The 15,244-nt window shown below is 39.5% G+C and overlaps 1 protein-coding gene across 1 annotated transcript in view; it reads left to right on the top strand.

Annotated features, from left to right (window-relative positions):
- LOC126499002 (zinc finger protein 431-like) overlaps window positions 1–8,759 on the top strand; it is a 28,322-nt gene extending 19,563 nt beyond the window's left edge. Inside the window, exons 2-3 of the mRNA XM_050137972.1 lie at window positions 8,277–8,403; window positions 8,695–8,759. Of these exons, the coding sequence (XP_049993929.1) occupies window positions 8,277–8,403; window positions 8,695–8,759 (192 nt within the window). The remainder of the gene's footprint in view (window positions 1–8,276; window positions 8,404–8,694) is intronic.
- The last annotated feature ends 6,485 nt before the right edge of the window (window positions 8,760–15,244 follow it).

A 15,244-nucleotide genomic window follows, 5' to 3' on the forward strand; every position in this document is an offset into this window, starting at 1 on the left:
TTTTGTCAATCTCTGTTTTTTTTTTTTTTTTCATAATCCCATTTAGTGTTTTGAATGTTTTTTCTGTGAATGGAGCTCTATAGTCAGCTTTCCTGTCATAAATTGTTGGGCATTGTCATGGGACAGTATTCCATCATGGTGTAAATTTACCATATATAACGTTTTGATGCATCATGTTCCCAAGAATCATTTGCTTACTTCTTTATTAATTCGGTTTTGTTACTCTTGTTGTTGTTCATCTGTGAGACACTTTTGGTTTATTGAATGAAGGATATTATGGCTTTTGGAGATGACCTGAGTTCAGATATTTACACTCAAGTTGTGAGGCTTCTAACTCTTCTATTTCAGATCCAGGGCATCTGAACCTCTCCTTTTTGTATGTAATTTAGATACATAAGGAACACATTCTCACTCATGTACAAAATTATGCAAAAAATAGTAATAAACTTGTTTCCAAGAGTGCTTGTGGCTGGTCAGTGGTGGTGCATGCCTTTAATCCCAGCCCTCGGGAGGCAGAGACAAGCAGATCTCTGTGAGTTTGAGACCAGCGTGATCTACCAGAGCTAGTTCCAGGACAGGCACCAAAGCCACAGAGAAAATAAATTTCTGTAGGTGTACACTGGTGGCTTTCAAAATCTGTTAATTTACTGGGTTTGGTCTTGGCACACATCTTTAATCCCAGCTCTTGGGAGGCATTGGCAGGCAGAACCCTGCAAACTCAAGGACAGCCTGGTCCAGGACAGCTAGTTCTAGGACAGGCTACAGAGCTACAGGGAAACCCTGTTGCAAAAAAAAAAAAACAAAACTAAACAGCATTAACTTTCTTTTTGTTTTCAAATGTTTTCATTTCCTCACTCTGATGCAGACTTACAGGCAACTTTCAATTATTGGAAACAAAATGGCGTCTGATAGATCCTAACAGACATTCTTAGCTTTTTTTCTTTCTTTCTTTTTTTTTTAATTGAGACCTACATTTTTCTCTGCTCGCCTCCTTGCAACTCCCCTCCAACCTTCAATTTTCACCCAAGGTCCTCATGCTCCCAATTTACTCAGGATATCTTGTCTTTGTCTACTTCCCATGTAGATTAGATCTACGTAAGACCTTCTTAGTCTCAACATTGTTCTCTAAAACCTCTATGATTGTGGTTTGCAGGCTGGCTTTCTTTGCTTTATGTTTAAAAAACCACCTATAAGTGAGGACATGTGATAATTGTCTTTCTGTGTCTGGGTTACCTCACTCATAATAATGTTTTCTAGTTCCATCTATTTTTCCTGTACAATTGGAGATGTTATTTTTTTCCTGCTGAGTAGTACTCCATTATGTAAATGTACCCCATTTTCCTTATCCATACTTCAGTCGAGGGACAGTTAGGTTGTTTCCGGGTTTTGGCTATAACAAACAAAGCTGCTATGAACATGGTTGAGCACATGTCCTTGTGACACGATAGAGCATCCTTAAATATATACCCAAAAGTGGTATTACTGGGTCTTGAGGAAGGTTGTTTTGTAATTTTCTGAGAAATTGCCACACCAATATCCAAAGAGACTATACCATTTTATATTCCCACCAACAATGCAGAAGTGTTCCCCTTTTCCCAACCACCTCTCCAAAATAAGTTGTCATCAGTGTTTTTTGATCTTAGCCATTCTTACAGGTTTAAGATGGAATCTCAGAGTTGTTTTGATTTGCATTTCTCTTAGGACTAAGTATGGCGAACATTTCTTTAAATGTCTTTCAGCCATTTTAGATTCCTCTGTTTACAGTTCTCTCTTTAGGTCTGTACTCTGCCCGCACACCAGAGGAGGGCGCCAGATATCAATACAGATGGTTGTGAGCCACCATGTGGTTGCTGGGAATTGAACTCTGAACCTCTGGAAGAGCAGCCAGTGCTCTTAACCTCTGAGCCATCTCTCCAGCCCCTGTACTCCATTTTTATTTTTTATTTTTTTGCACTTTACGAACAAATTTATTGGAAAGGTTAAGGATAGGGGTATATATTTCTGCAGGTAGAGTTCTTGGGCAAGTCACACTGGCCTCAAATTCATAGTCTTCCCGTCAAACTCCCAAACTCTGGGGTCACAGGCATGAGCTACCATGCCTCAAGTCTGTCTTTCTTTCTTTCTTTCTTTCTTTCTTTCTTTCTTTCTTTCTTTCTTTCTTTCTTTCTTTTTATTAAAAATTTTCGCCTCCTTCCCACCTCGTGGTGGCACACGCCAGTAAGAATTGCTGAAGGAGGCAGAGGCAGGAGGATCACAAGTTCGATCCCAGCCTGTACACCATTTTTTATTAGAATATTTTTCTCTTGATGACTAATTCCTTGAGTTCTTTGTATATTTTGGAGATCAGAGCTTTGTCTGATGTGGGGTTAGTGAAGATCTTTTCCCATTCTGTAGGCTGTTGTTTTGTCTTGTTGACCATGTTTTTTGCTTTACAGAAGCTTTTCAGTTTCAGAATGTCCCAGTTATTGTTTCTCACATTGTCTGTGCTACTTGGGGTTATATTTAGGAAGTGGTCTCTTGTGACGATGCGATCAAGTGTACTTCCCACTTTCTCTTCCATAAGGTTCAGTGCAACTGCTTTTCTGTTGAGTTCTTTGATCCACTTGGACTTGAGTTTTGTGCATGGTGATAGATATGGGTCTATTTTCATTCTTCTACATGTTGACATCCAGTTATGCCAGGGCCACTCATTAAATATGCTTTCTTTTTTCCACTTGATTTTTTTTTTTTGCTTCTTTGTCATAAATCAGATGTTCGAAGGTGTGTGGATTGATGTCCGGGTCATCGATTGGGTTCCACTGGTCTTCCTGTCTGTTCTTATGCCAATACCAGTCTGTTTTTGTTACTATGGCTCTGTAGTAAGATTTGAAGTCACGGATTGTCGTGCCTCCAGAAGTTCTTTTATTATACAGGATTGTTTTGGCTATATTGGTTTTTTTTCATTTCCCATATGAAGTTGAATACTGTTCTTTCAAGGAGTATGAAGAATTTTGCTAAGATTTTGATGGGAATTGCGTTGAATCTGTATTCCAATTTTTTTTTTGTATTTGTTGAGGTTTGTTTTGTTACCAAGTATGTGGTCAAGTTTTGAGAAGGTTCAGTGAGGTGCTGAAAAGAAGGTATATTCTTTTCTGTTAGGATAAAATATTCTATAGATGTCTGTGAAGTCCAATTGAGTCATGACATCTGGTAGTTGCCTCATTTTTCTGTTCATTTTTTGTCTGACTGACCTGTCCAGTGGTGAGAGTGGAATGTTTATGTCTCCCACTATTGCGTGTGGGGTTTAATGAATGATTTAGGCTTTAGAAGAGTTTCTTTTACATATGAGGGTACGGTTGTATTTGGAGCATAGATGTTCAGCATTAAATTTCCACTTGATGGATTTTCGCTGTGACTAATATGAAATACCCTTCTTTGTCTCTTTTGATTGATTTTAGTTTGAAGTCTACTTTGTTAGGTATTAGGATAGCCATACCCATTTGTTTCTTAGGTCCATTTGATTGCAATACTTTCCGCAAACCTTTCCTCTGACAGTGTCTGTCTTTGAGTCTGAGATGTGTTTTTTATATGCAGAACAAAGATGGATTTTGTTTTCATATCCAATCTGTTAGTCCCTTACCTGGGCTTTGCTCCAGTCCCTTGGAGTTTGCTGTCTCAGGCTGACTTTGACCTAGGTTTTTAGCTTTGTCCTGTTTCTGTAAAGCCTGGTCTGGATCCCTTCCTGCAGAAGTCCTTACCTTGGAATTGGTCCTGCAAAGGTCTCTGGCTCTGGTAGACTAGCTCAGAATTCCCAGACTTGGGTGCACCAAGAATAACAGAGGACCTGACACAGGCTTACTCACTCAGAGGTCCCAGATCATGACTGTCCCCACAGAGATCTCTGGTTCCTGCCTATTCCCTTGGAGGTCCCAGATTCATGCCCAGACCCCCAGAGGTCCTGGCTCAGGCCCAGTTCCTTGGAGGTGCTAGACTCATGACTAGAACCACAGGAGTCCTGGCTTCAGTCTACTCCCTTGAAAGGTCCAGATTCACATCTGGACCCTCAGGAGGCTCTGGCTCTGGCTCAATCACTCAGTGGTTACTCCCTTGTACCTTTTCCGGTATAGTTTTGCTGTCTCTGGTGCTCTGTACCAGGTCACTGAGTCAGACCATCAGACATTCTTTTCTTTATCATAGAGAATGAGATCCTTTCAATAGTCAAAGCTATTGTCTAACAAGTTGATACATAAGAGGGCATCAAGTGAATCTCTACATTTTTTTATGGAACAACCCTCTACACTAAGGTTATTTTCTAATATTGTAAAAAGAGAAAGCTGGAGTATATAAGATGACTTCTGCTCAGTGCGTTCTAGGTGTTTTATTGTTGTATCAAACTTGTAGTTTTTATTTTTATTTATTTATTTATTTTTTGATTTTCGAGACAGGGTTTCTCTGTAGTTTTTGGTGCCTGTCTTGGAACTAGCTCTTGTAGACCAGGCTGGCCTCGAACTCACAGAGATCCGCCTGCCTCTGCCTCCCAAGTGCTGGGATTAAAGGCGTGCGCCACCACCACCCGGCTGTAGTTTTTATTTGAGGAACCATAATATGTATTTGTAGGTCTGCCTTTTTGTTGTTGCTTGTTAGTGGTGCCCATTTATGTTGTTATTTTATTAATTGTTATCTATGTATATTGTTAATATTCTGGAAAATGATGGTCTCACCAATTTTGTGTTCAGAAAATTTCTTATGTTATGAGTTCCTTGAGTTTGTGTTGGTTTGGGAAGTGAAACAGTTTTGGTTTTCTCTTCTTGATCTAGATGCTTGCCTCTTCCTATTTCCTGGCTTATCTGTCTTCATGCTTGTGTTTTTCTGCCTATGTGGTTGATATGATTAGTCCATTGATTTTGGATCTTTAAAGCCTTCTCATATATTATTGTCTCTTTTTCCCAATTAGCCTCAGTTATCAACATGGCATAGCCTAGAGTGATCTAAGGGAACAATTAGATCACTGATTAATGTGTCGGAGAGAGATTGTATTAATTTTGGATTCTCTCTTCCATAGAGTTGGCAATATCTTTGACCAAGCCGACCTGGAATGGATAGGAGAGCTAGTTGTAAACAAGACAGTGACAAAGCAAGAGAGAAAGCCAGGAAACAATAATTCTACATATTTTGCTCTTAGGTCTTAGCTCGAGATTCTATCCTAAGCTCCCATCGGGAAGGATTGTAAAACAGGAGAAGCAACCAAATAAACCTGCTCATTATCTGAGTTGCTTTTGGTCTGATAATTTAATAACATATAATTTAATAACAGAAACAGAGAAGAAAGTTGGAACAAACATGGGACTCAAAAGAGATTTTGTTGCTGCCAGGTACCTGGGAATGTTGATCCTTTGGAGAATGCTGAAGTAATCAGATCTTTAGATGGCAAAAGCCATAGAGAGCTGGACAAAGAGCTTAATCAGCTCTTCTCGTAGGGCCTAGAAGATAAAAATGTTGGATGATGGACAGTGAAGCTCGAGGTCATAGGATTTTAGTCAGCAATAGGCTCTGCATGGAAACATGAAGTTGACCTGACCTACATGACTCAAGAGACCTGTCTTAGGTTTTTTAGGTTAAAGTACCTAGTTCCTGGCACACTGTGTGCCTCCAAGGTCCTGACAGACTATTGCATTCCCTGAGGCAGTGAAAAACATTCAGGCTGATTTGTGCTTCTTTGTATGATCCCTTAGCAGTCTAGGAATCATGAAAGCTTAACAGGACAGTTGGAACTAGACATTAATCTATCTAGACTGCATCTATCTAGGCTTTTAATTTATGGAAGGAGTATGTAAATTAATTTCTTGGCCCAGGAACAACATCATACAGAACTTGCAGTAAATTTGGTCCAAAACTTGGTGGGGCTCATCAAATCCTGGCAGGGTCACATACGTCATACTGTTATAGGAAACAAGAAAGATGCAAAATGTTAAGAGCATGGGTTCTTCTGTGATCAGGTAGGTCATCACTATTTTGCCCATCTTTGTTTGGCAGAACCAGAGCCCCAGTGAAGACGAGATTGTGAAAGTTCATTCCGTGAAGTGATAGATATGAAGCTGGGTCACATTTCAGACCACAGGATGTTGAGATACCCAAGCTATGCGACCTCTGTCATGGAGAGCTGCATAGGGGTGTGGAAGTAGCAAAAGTGAAACACACGGGAGGTTGCAGGGTGTTGTGTGATATTTTGAACATATTTTGATAAAACAGCATGTTTGGAGTCAGAGAACAGAGCTTGCTATTTACTGACTGAAAACTACCATAGAGATTTGGAGGGCTGTAGATAGATAGGAGATACGAAGTAGTAAGTCTGGGCTGAGAGAAGATCATGAGCTGTTTTTGGATGGAGAAATGGAAGAGGTTGAAGTCACTGGTGGCTTGTTCACTGCTTCTCTGATATTTCAGGCTCTAACCCTGATATCTGACTTCCAATTTATATTGATAAAGATTAATTAGTTAACACTTTATCCGACCACGTAAAAGATATGCTTACTAAACAGAAAGGGGTAATTAAGACTTCGGATATAGATTACACAGTAGATTATTATCTTTAAAATTTTTAATGCTAAGGAAAAGGAAATGGCAACTGTGGAGAAGCCATGGAATCACCAGAAGGGAAAGATGTGCGCTCCCAGTTGTAACCTTATATGTTGGTCAGGAAGCATATTCACTACCTCTGGGAGCCATTCTCTCTGCACCGGATTAAGGGTTGCAGTGGGTCTGTGTCACCATTAAGAAATTTATAACACGTTGCTCCAGGAAGCCACGATGTTGAAACCACATGTATTTTTCCTACCACTGAATCAGGAAGACCTCTCTTAAAGGAGCCATGGCACCCTGTTTGCCTCCTGCAAATAGAGCCCATCCAAAAAAATAAAATAAAATTTAGCTACCAAGAAGTGGTGCTTAACTCTGTTCTTGGTGGGGTTTTTTTTTTTTTTTTTTTTTTTTTTGTTCCTAGATTCCCTTTCCATGCTCTCTCAGGTTTTATGAATGTAGTCGGTCACATTGTTGCCAGTTTCTAGGCAGAGGTGTGTTTGTTCATGCTCAGATGCCCAGACCTAAAATAATAACAGAGAAGCTATAGTATTTGCTAGAGTATTTCTAGCAAGATCTTATATCCTAAACTAACACATCTCCATTATTCCATACATCTCCATGAGGTCGTGGCCTACTGGCAATTTCCACCTGTTCCTGGTGGGGGCATCTGTTTCCTGCAGAGGCTACATTGCTTCTCCCTGACTTTGCCTACTCTCTCTCTCTCTCTCTCTCTCTACATCTCTGTTCTGATTTCCCTCCTGGCTTTACTCTGGTCAGCCATTGGCCAAAAGTAGCTTCATTCATTAACCAATAAAAGCAACACATATTCAAAAGGACTTCCCACACCATACGTGGATATGCACCAGCGTCCTTACAGTGATCAAAATATGGTGCCAGAAACCCTGTACTTGGCATAGTGGAAAGTTGTGATCTGTATGTAAGTCCTTGTGCCCTCCTGTATGCAAGGCTAGGAGGTCTCTTTACTGTTGAGCCATATTTTCTGCTCAGTGTTGAATACTTGTGATCAACATAAATGCTGCTAATGTTTTTATTTGTTCATTTGTAACTTTTTAAGCACGCTGTGTCTTTTAGTAAAATCTTATTAATATTACAGTTTAAATTGGGGCATTTCAAGTTTCTGGAAGATGAATACAGTGCTGGAGTGAATGCATAGCTCTTTGTATGAAATTCAGAAAAAACCTCTGAGTTCTATCTTTTATGTTTGTTTGATTGATTTTTCATGGTAATCAGGGACATAATATGTATTTCTGACTTTCCTAGAAGGGATTGTAGGGATTAGGCTGGCATTCAACTCAGAGGCAGATATACATGCCTCTATTTTCAGAGACCTAGGATTAAAGGCATGACCCAATTCATGAAGCTTGCCTCTCTTATTTTTCTTTTTTGTAGTTTTGAATTAATCATTCATAGAATTTCTCTCACGTGTGTTCTATACTGTTGATATGCTCACTTGTCTTTCATTGTTTGCTAATAGGCATTTCTCTTGCAAGGTGATCTCCCATTCAAAAGGTTCAGAAATGACAGGTGAACCTATTTAGTTTGGTTCTCAATTAACTTGGTGATTAAATTATGATGTCTGTGTCATGGTTTAAGTACAGGGAGCACCCACAGTTCTTTGACCATACTGTCAAAGAAGTATACATTTACAGTGTTGTCAATATCATGTATTTTGTTGTACACATGTTTGGATATTTTAGAATACAGTGACATATGATGACGTGCATGTTGACTTCACTTGGGAAGAATGGAGTTTGTTGGATACTTCCCAGAAGAATCTCTACAAAGATGTGATGCTGGAGACCTACAGAAACCTTACTACTATAGGTAAGACTGAATTTTCATTCACATTTCAAAATATGTGTTAGTCCAAGAGTTAGTTCCATGATAGGAAGGGCTGTTACACAGAGAAACCTTGTCTCAGGGAAAAAACACTCAAACTAAGGGAACAACTGTTCATTGGTGACTGATGCCCTTTTGTAATGTGATTGAGAAAAAGAAGAAGAGGATGAAGAAGAAGAAATCAGTAGTCATGGTTGTAAAGGTTTATTGAAGATGGTAACTAAAATTTTTAAACCTTCCACTATATAACATCCAATTTCTGACACTATATTTTAGGATACAGTTGGGAGGACCATAATATTGAAGAACATTGTGAAAGTTCTAGAAGACATGAGAGGTAATTTTCATGTATAAGCTGAAAGGAATGTACCTCTGAAAAATTTACGGTGTGTCCTAGAAGTTTTAAAAAGAAGCAACAATGTAAATAATAAAGTACACCAATGTTTATTGAGTCTACTTTTCTTTCTTTCTTTCTTTCTTTCTTTCTTTCTTTCTTTCTTTCTTTCTTTCTTTCTTTCTTTCTTATGTATATAATATTCTTTCTGCATATGTCTGAAGGCCACAAGAGGGCACCAGACCTCATTACAGATGGTTGTGAGCCACCATGTGGTTGCTGGGAATTGAACTCAGGACCTTTGGAAGAACAGGCAATGCTCTTAACCACTGAGCCATCTCTCCAGCCCCTACACCAATGTTTATTAAATGTGGTAACCTTACATTTATTATTCTTCCTTTAGTAGGTATATCATATGCTACTCTGTATACAAACCACATGAGCATAGAGATTTGAGTAGCTATACCTCTCTCTCACAACAATTAGAAGATGTGTAGCTGTCCCCATGTTCCATATACTTGTTGAATTTGATGTACAAGTGTACAAGTATAGCACTAGGAATACTGTGAGTACTCGTAGTACTAGGATTGTATAAAAACTTGTGTTTGTCTTAGTTCACTTAGGAAATATCACTCACAGTACAGAATACTTTTATGAATGCAATAAGGGTGGTAAAGCTCTAAGTTTGTTTCAGTTCTTTTCAAATATGAAAATTCTCATACAGGAAAAAGATTCTGTAACTGAACTCAGTAAAAAAGGATGTTATTATCAGTCATCTTCTAAGATGCGAAACAAGTCTTAATGTAGGGGAACAACATGAGTGTAACTACAATGATAAAATCTTAAAATATAATTCCTCTTTAAAGGTGAATCAAATTGTAAAATTAATTCATACAAATGAAAAAATTCATAATGTATTGAATGTGGTTATACTTTGTCATGTACCATTATCATTGCAGGAATGAAAGAAGTCAAACTAGAGAGAAAAGTTCTTCATATACTCAATGTTTTGAAGATTTTGCATGTGATAGTCTTCTTCAGAGGCATGAAAAACCACAGAAAAGATTCAAACCCTATGAATGCATTGATTGTGGTAAAGCCTTTGCATCGCACTGTTATCTTCAAAGGCATAAAAGAACACATACTGGGGAGAAACCCTTTGAATGTAATCAGTGTGGTAAAGCCTTTGCACAATACAGTCATCTTCAAAGGCATAAAAGAAGCCATACTGGAGAGAAACCCTATGATTGTAGTCAGTGTGGTAAGGCATTTGCCCATCGCTGGACTCTTCAATGGCATGAAAGAAGCCATACTGGAGAGAAGCCATTTGAATGTAATCAATGTGGTAAAGCCTTTGCACAACACCGTCATCTTCAAAATCATGAAAGAAGCCATACTGGAGAGAAACCTTATGAATGTAATCAGTGTGGTAAAGCCTTTGCACAATACAGTCATCTTCAAAGGCATAAAAGAAGCCATACTGGAGAGAAACCCTATGATTGTAATCAGTGTGGTAAGGCATTTGCAGATCGCAGCACTCTTCAAAGGCATGAGAGAAGCCATACTGGAGAGAAACCCTATGAATATAGTCAGTGTGGTAAAGCTTTTGCTCATCACACTCATCTTCAAAGGCATAAGATCCCCATCGCAGAGAGAAAATCTATGGATGTAATTAGTGTGGTTATGCCTTTGTTTGTTACAATAACCTTCAAATAAATGAAAGAAGCTATACTGGAGAGAAACTTTATTAATGTAGTCACTGTGCTAAAGTGTTTGTCATGGTAATCTTCGAAAACATGAAAGAACCCATACTGAATAGAAACCCTGTTAATGTAATGAGTGTGGTAAAGCCTTTCCATAGATCATAGTCATCTTCAAGTCATGAAATAACACCTATTGGAGAGAAATGCTTTGAATGTAGTCAATGGGGTAAAGCGTTATCCTTAACCTTACTCTTCAAATGCATAAAAATCACATACTGGAGATACACTCTATGAATGTAATCCGTGTAGTAAAGCATTGGAATGTACGAATAATCTTTTAAATTATGAGAAATATACCGCAGAAAACTGTATAAATATATTTATTGTGGTAAAGTTTTTCACTTTATACAGGAGTAAAACTTTTTCTGTGGTACCATCTGTCATTGCCTTTGCATATTACAATAGACTCTGACTTCTGTAAAAGATACTGAGGACTTATTATAAAGTATTTGTTAACATCTTGAGCCAAAACACTTACAATCAGCTACACAAGACTATTCAGAAGAAATGCACTTTTACACTATGATCAAGCATTGTGATGACATTTATATACTGTTTATACTTACAACTCCTGGAAAAATGAATTTATGAAGCCCTATGTATAGGGTGGATGTCCCAGCCAAATAAAAGTACCCTGATTCTGAAACCAGAGTGAGTCAAAGACATAATCTTTGACTCTGAAACTTGTGCCAAAGAAATACACACTTTGACCCTGAAACCAAGACAAAGAAACACACTTTGTTCTTCATTCCAGAGCCAGTGAAAGAAATATCTTGACACTGAAACCAGAGCCAAAGAAACACACTCTACCCTTCTCCAACAGAGCAGAAAACCAACTAATACCTAAGCTTGAGATCTACCAACCCCTCAGCATAAAATCCAGCCAATCTCTGTACTTGTTCATGATCAGGGATTGACATCTAACTAATTCTCATCCTGAAAATCTCCCTGGAATATCTCTGCCCCTAAGAAGTCCTCTATAAATCTTGTACTTCTATGGGAACACATTCAGCCCCTTCAGCCTTTAAGATACCAGCCCACTTGGGTATGGCCTCTGATACTCTAAAAAGCAGCTGTAAAGCATGTAATTTCTCTCTTGCCTGGCTCCCACTTCTGGCAGATAGACTCTGTATCTGTTAATGCATAGGATTGTTATGTAGTACAGTGATCTCTAAATTTTCCTTAATTACCAAATGTTGTAATTGTGGTAGAATGGTACATCTGAGAAGGGATTGTAGACAAGGGATTCCTAGAAATATTGTCTCCTCTGGAAATGGCAGGAATAGGACGACTCAGCCTGCAGGTATATGTAGGAGGTGTAGCAAAGGTCGACATTGGGTCAATGAATGTAGATCAACAAAAGACTTTCAGAAAAATTTCACTTTCTCTGTGTCTATTTTGTCTATATCATACTCTTCAAACATTAATGCTAGCAAATTCTGGAGAGTGTTGAAATAGGAGCGGTGGGGCTGCGTCCCTGGCACCCGGCCGCCCACATGGCTAGCTTATGCCCCGAAATAATTACACGGAAACTGTATTCTTTCAAACACTGCCTGGCCCGGCTAGGTCCAGCTTCTTATTGGCTAGCTCTTACATATTGTTCTAACCCATTTCTAATATTCTGTGTACCCCACAAGCTGGCTTACCAGGGAGGATCTTAACCTGTGTCTGTCTGGAGCGGGAGAATCATGGCGACACCTTCACTAAGCTTCTTTCTCCCAGAATTCTCTTCTGTTTACTCCACCCACCTAATTTTCTGTCCAATGAGGGCCGAGGCAGTTTCTTTATTATTACAAGACCCACCTCCATCACGAGAGGATGTGGAGCAGGGGGAACACTCATCCATTGCTGGTGGTAATGCAAACTTGTGCAACCACTTTGGAAGTCAGTGTGACAATTTCTCAGAAAACCGGGAATTAACCTACCTCAGGATCCAGCCATACCACTCTTTGGAAAACAGACAAAAGATGCTCAATCATAAAATGTATTTGTTCAACTATGCTCACAGCAACATTATTTGTGATAGCCAGAACCTGGAGAAAACCTAGATGCCCCTCAAGTGAAGAATGGTTAAAGAAAGTATGGCACATCTACACATTAGAGTACTACTCAGTGGTAAAAAATAATGACATCTTGAATTCTGCATGCAGACGGATAGAAGTAGAAAACATCCTACGTGAGGTAACACAGACACCCCCAAAAAAGAATATTGCATATACTCACTCATAATTGGATACTAGGCATAAACAAAGGACATTCAGCCTATGGTTCATGATCCTAGAAAAGCTAAGTAATAAGATGAACCCCCCAAAAAACATATAGACCCTCCTGGAAATTGGAAAATGGTGAAAATTTGGTAACATGGGAGCAGAGGGTAGAAGGAAACAGAGAAGGGGAAGTTGAAGAGAAGTTGAAGGAATGGGATAGTTGAGATGGAGGAATAACAGATACGAGAGAGCAAGGAAAGATAAATTGATTAAGGGAGCCATTAGGGAGGTAGGAAGAAACATGGCTCTAGAATAATGTCCAAGAACCCACAGGAATGACCCCAGCTAAGATCCTAAGCAATAGAGGAGAGGGTGTCTGAACTGGTCTTACCTGTAGCCAGACTGATGATTATTTTAAATATCACAATAGAACCTTCGTCCAAGAACAGATGGGAATAGAGGCAATGACACACATCAGAACTCTGGAGTGAGAGAATGAACAAGGAATTCAAGACCATGAGGGTTTCATCCACTGAGACAGTTTGCTTGAGCTCACCAACTCCAACTGGACTGGGAGGCCACTTTGAAGGGGGTTGACAGTTGGGGCCCATTGCAGGCCTACTGATAGTGACACTGGGATTTGTCTTTACAGCATCTACTGGCTTCTTGGGATCCTACTCTCTTCTATTGTAAGCTTTGCTCAACCTTGATCTAGTAGGGAGGCCCTTGAACTTTCCACAGGGCGAGGTGCATGGACCTCTCTTAAGATCAGAGGACGTGGGGTGGGAGTGTCTATGAGAGCAACATAGAAAATAACTAATACATCTGCATCAAAGTGCTGTCAATCCAGTTGGCACACAAGAAAACCAAGGCTTGGCTGCTGCCTGATGGAATAAGCTCCTGGTGACTCTTCCCTACTACCATCATTATGGTTTAGTTGAATGTTGTGGTACAAAACAATCTTTGGTTCCATCAACAAAGTTGTCATTAGCTTCTCTTATACAGGTAGCATCATTTGCCATGTCATCCTAACTAGGACAGGCTAGAAGACTGGTTCCAAACACATGCATTTAAAAGACAAGTAGATTCAGGTCAGGTGGTGGTGGTTTATACCTTTAATCCCAGGACTTGGGAGGCAGAGGCAGGCAGATCTCTGTGATTTTGAAGCCAGCATGTTCTGCATGAGCTAGTTTTTGAACAAGCTCTAAAGCTACAGAGAAACACTATTTCAAAAAAAAAAAAAAAAAAGCCCTCAAGTTTTATGCTGGAGGTGCCACAGACAGTCAAGTCTTCATTGAGTCCCTAGTTTCTATGTGTCTGAGATTCTTCCTCTGAAAGATGAGATGGTGGTAATCACCTAGGAAGATGAAAACTCAGAGTCATGAATTCTTATGACTGACATGGCCTTTAGGGTCAATGTGACTGTCAAGAAGCATGTGTGAAAATTTGCACTGGATAGCACTTGTGGGGACCATATCAGAGGAAAGTGGTGTGTGGCGGCTGATGGCTTAAATGGTAAATGAACACGCACCACAGGAGATGGGCACTACCTAAAGGGTCCAAGAGTAATAATACAAAATTTGATTCCAGAAATAGGAATGTAGAAATGAAGAAATACAAAGATGTAAACCTAGGAGAATGAGAACAGACCGTCAGCACCTTGAGGATTAACTATCAATAACTCTGCTTTACAATCAATAGCTGTACTTACAAGGTCAAAGTATCTCTCTGCAAATGGAGAGATAGTCTACAGATATGAGCTGAGTTAACCTTTAGGAAATAGATACATGATCTCTGGGCTACACATTAATCCTGCTATGTGAAACTGGCAGCATCAAAGGAGAGGACACGGGCTTCAGCAAACACCACCTGGGAGTACCGAGGAAGACAATAGATTAAGTGCAAACACTAGTGTAACTGAAAAGCTCTGGTAATGGGGATTGTAAAGTAAGACAATCTGTAACTAAGTTTTCCCTCTCTAGATTGTAAAATTTCATTTCTTCAGATCTAATGCTAGGTGCCCCTACTATAAAAAGCTGGGTTCAAAAACTGACCTTTGTCACAGCTGAACATAATTCATTTCTGGCTGTGGTCTCAGCCAGCTGATAAGCTTGTTGTGCCTCATGGAGATTTATTATTATTTTTTTATTCTTTCCTGGATTCTGTTTTCTGTAATAAAATTGCTTCTGGTTTATTAGACTTTGGTGCGCTGACCCCATCGTTGTGTAACCTACCCTGGACCCAACAGACCCAGTCTGGCCAAGATAGAACACGTATCTCCATCCATCTCCTGGTGTAAAGATTGTTTTGCCTACCCTTGGACAACAGGAACTCAAGCTTTCCTGACTTGGGACTCCAAAGCATAAGAGCAGCTGCCTACACCTCATAGCTTTATTCTTTTTTGTTTGTTTGTTTGTTTTTTTTGAGACAGGGTTTCTCTGTGGCTTTGGAGCCTGTCCTGGAACTAGCTCTGTAGACCAGGCTGGTCTTGAACTCGCAGAGATCCGCCTGCCTCTGCCTCC

This window comes from Alexandromys fortis, unplaced genomic scaffold (genome assembly GCF_014885135.2).
Source record: "Alexandromys fortis isolate MF-2015 unplaced genomic scaffold, M_Fortis_MF-2015_v1.1 scaffold_14, whole genome shotgun sequence".
NCBI classification, from domain to species: domain Eukaryota; kingdom Metazoa; phylum Chordata; class Mammalia; order Rodentia; family Cricetidae; genus Alexandromys; species Alexandromys fortis.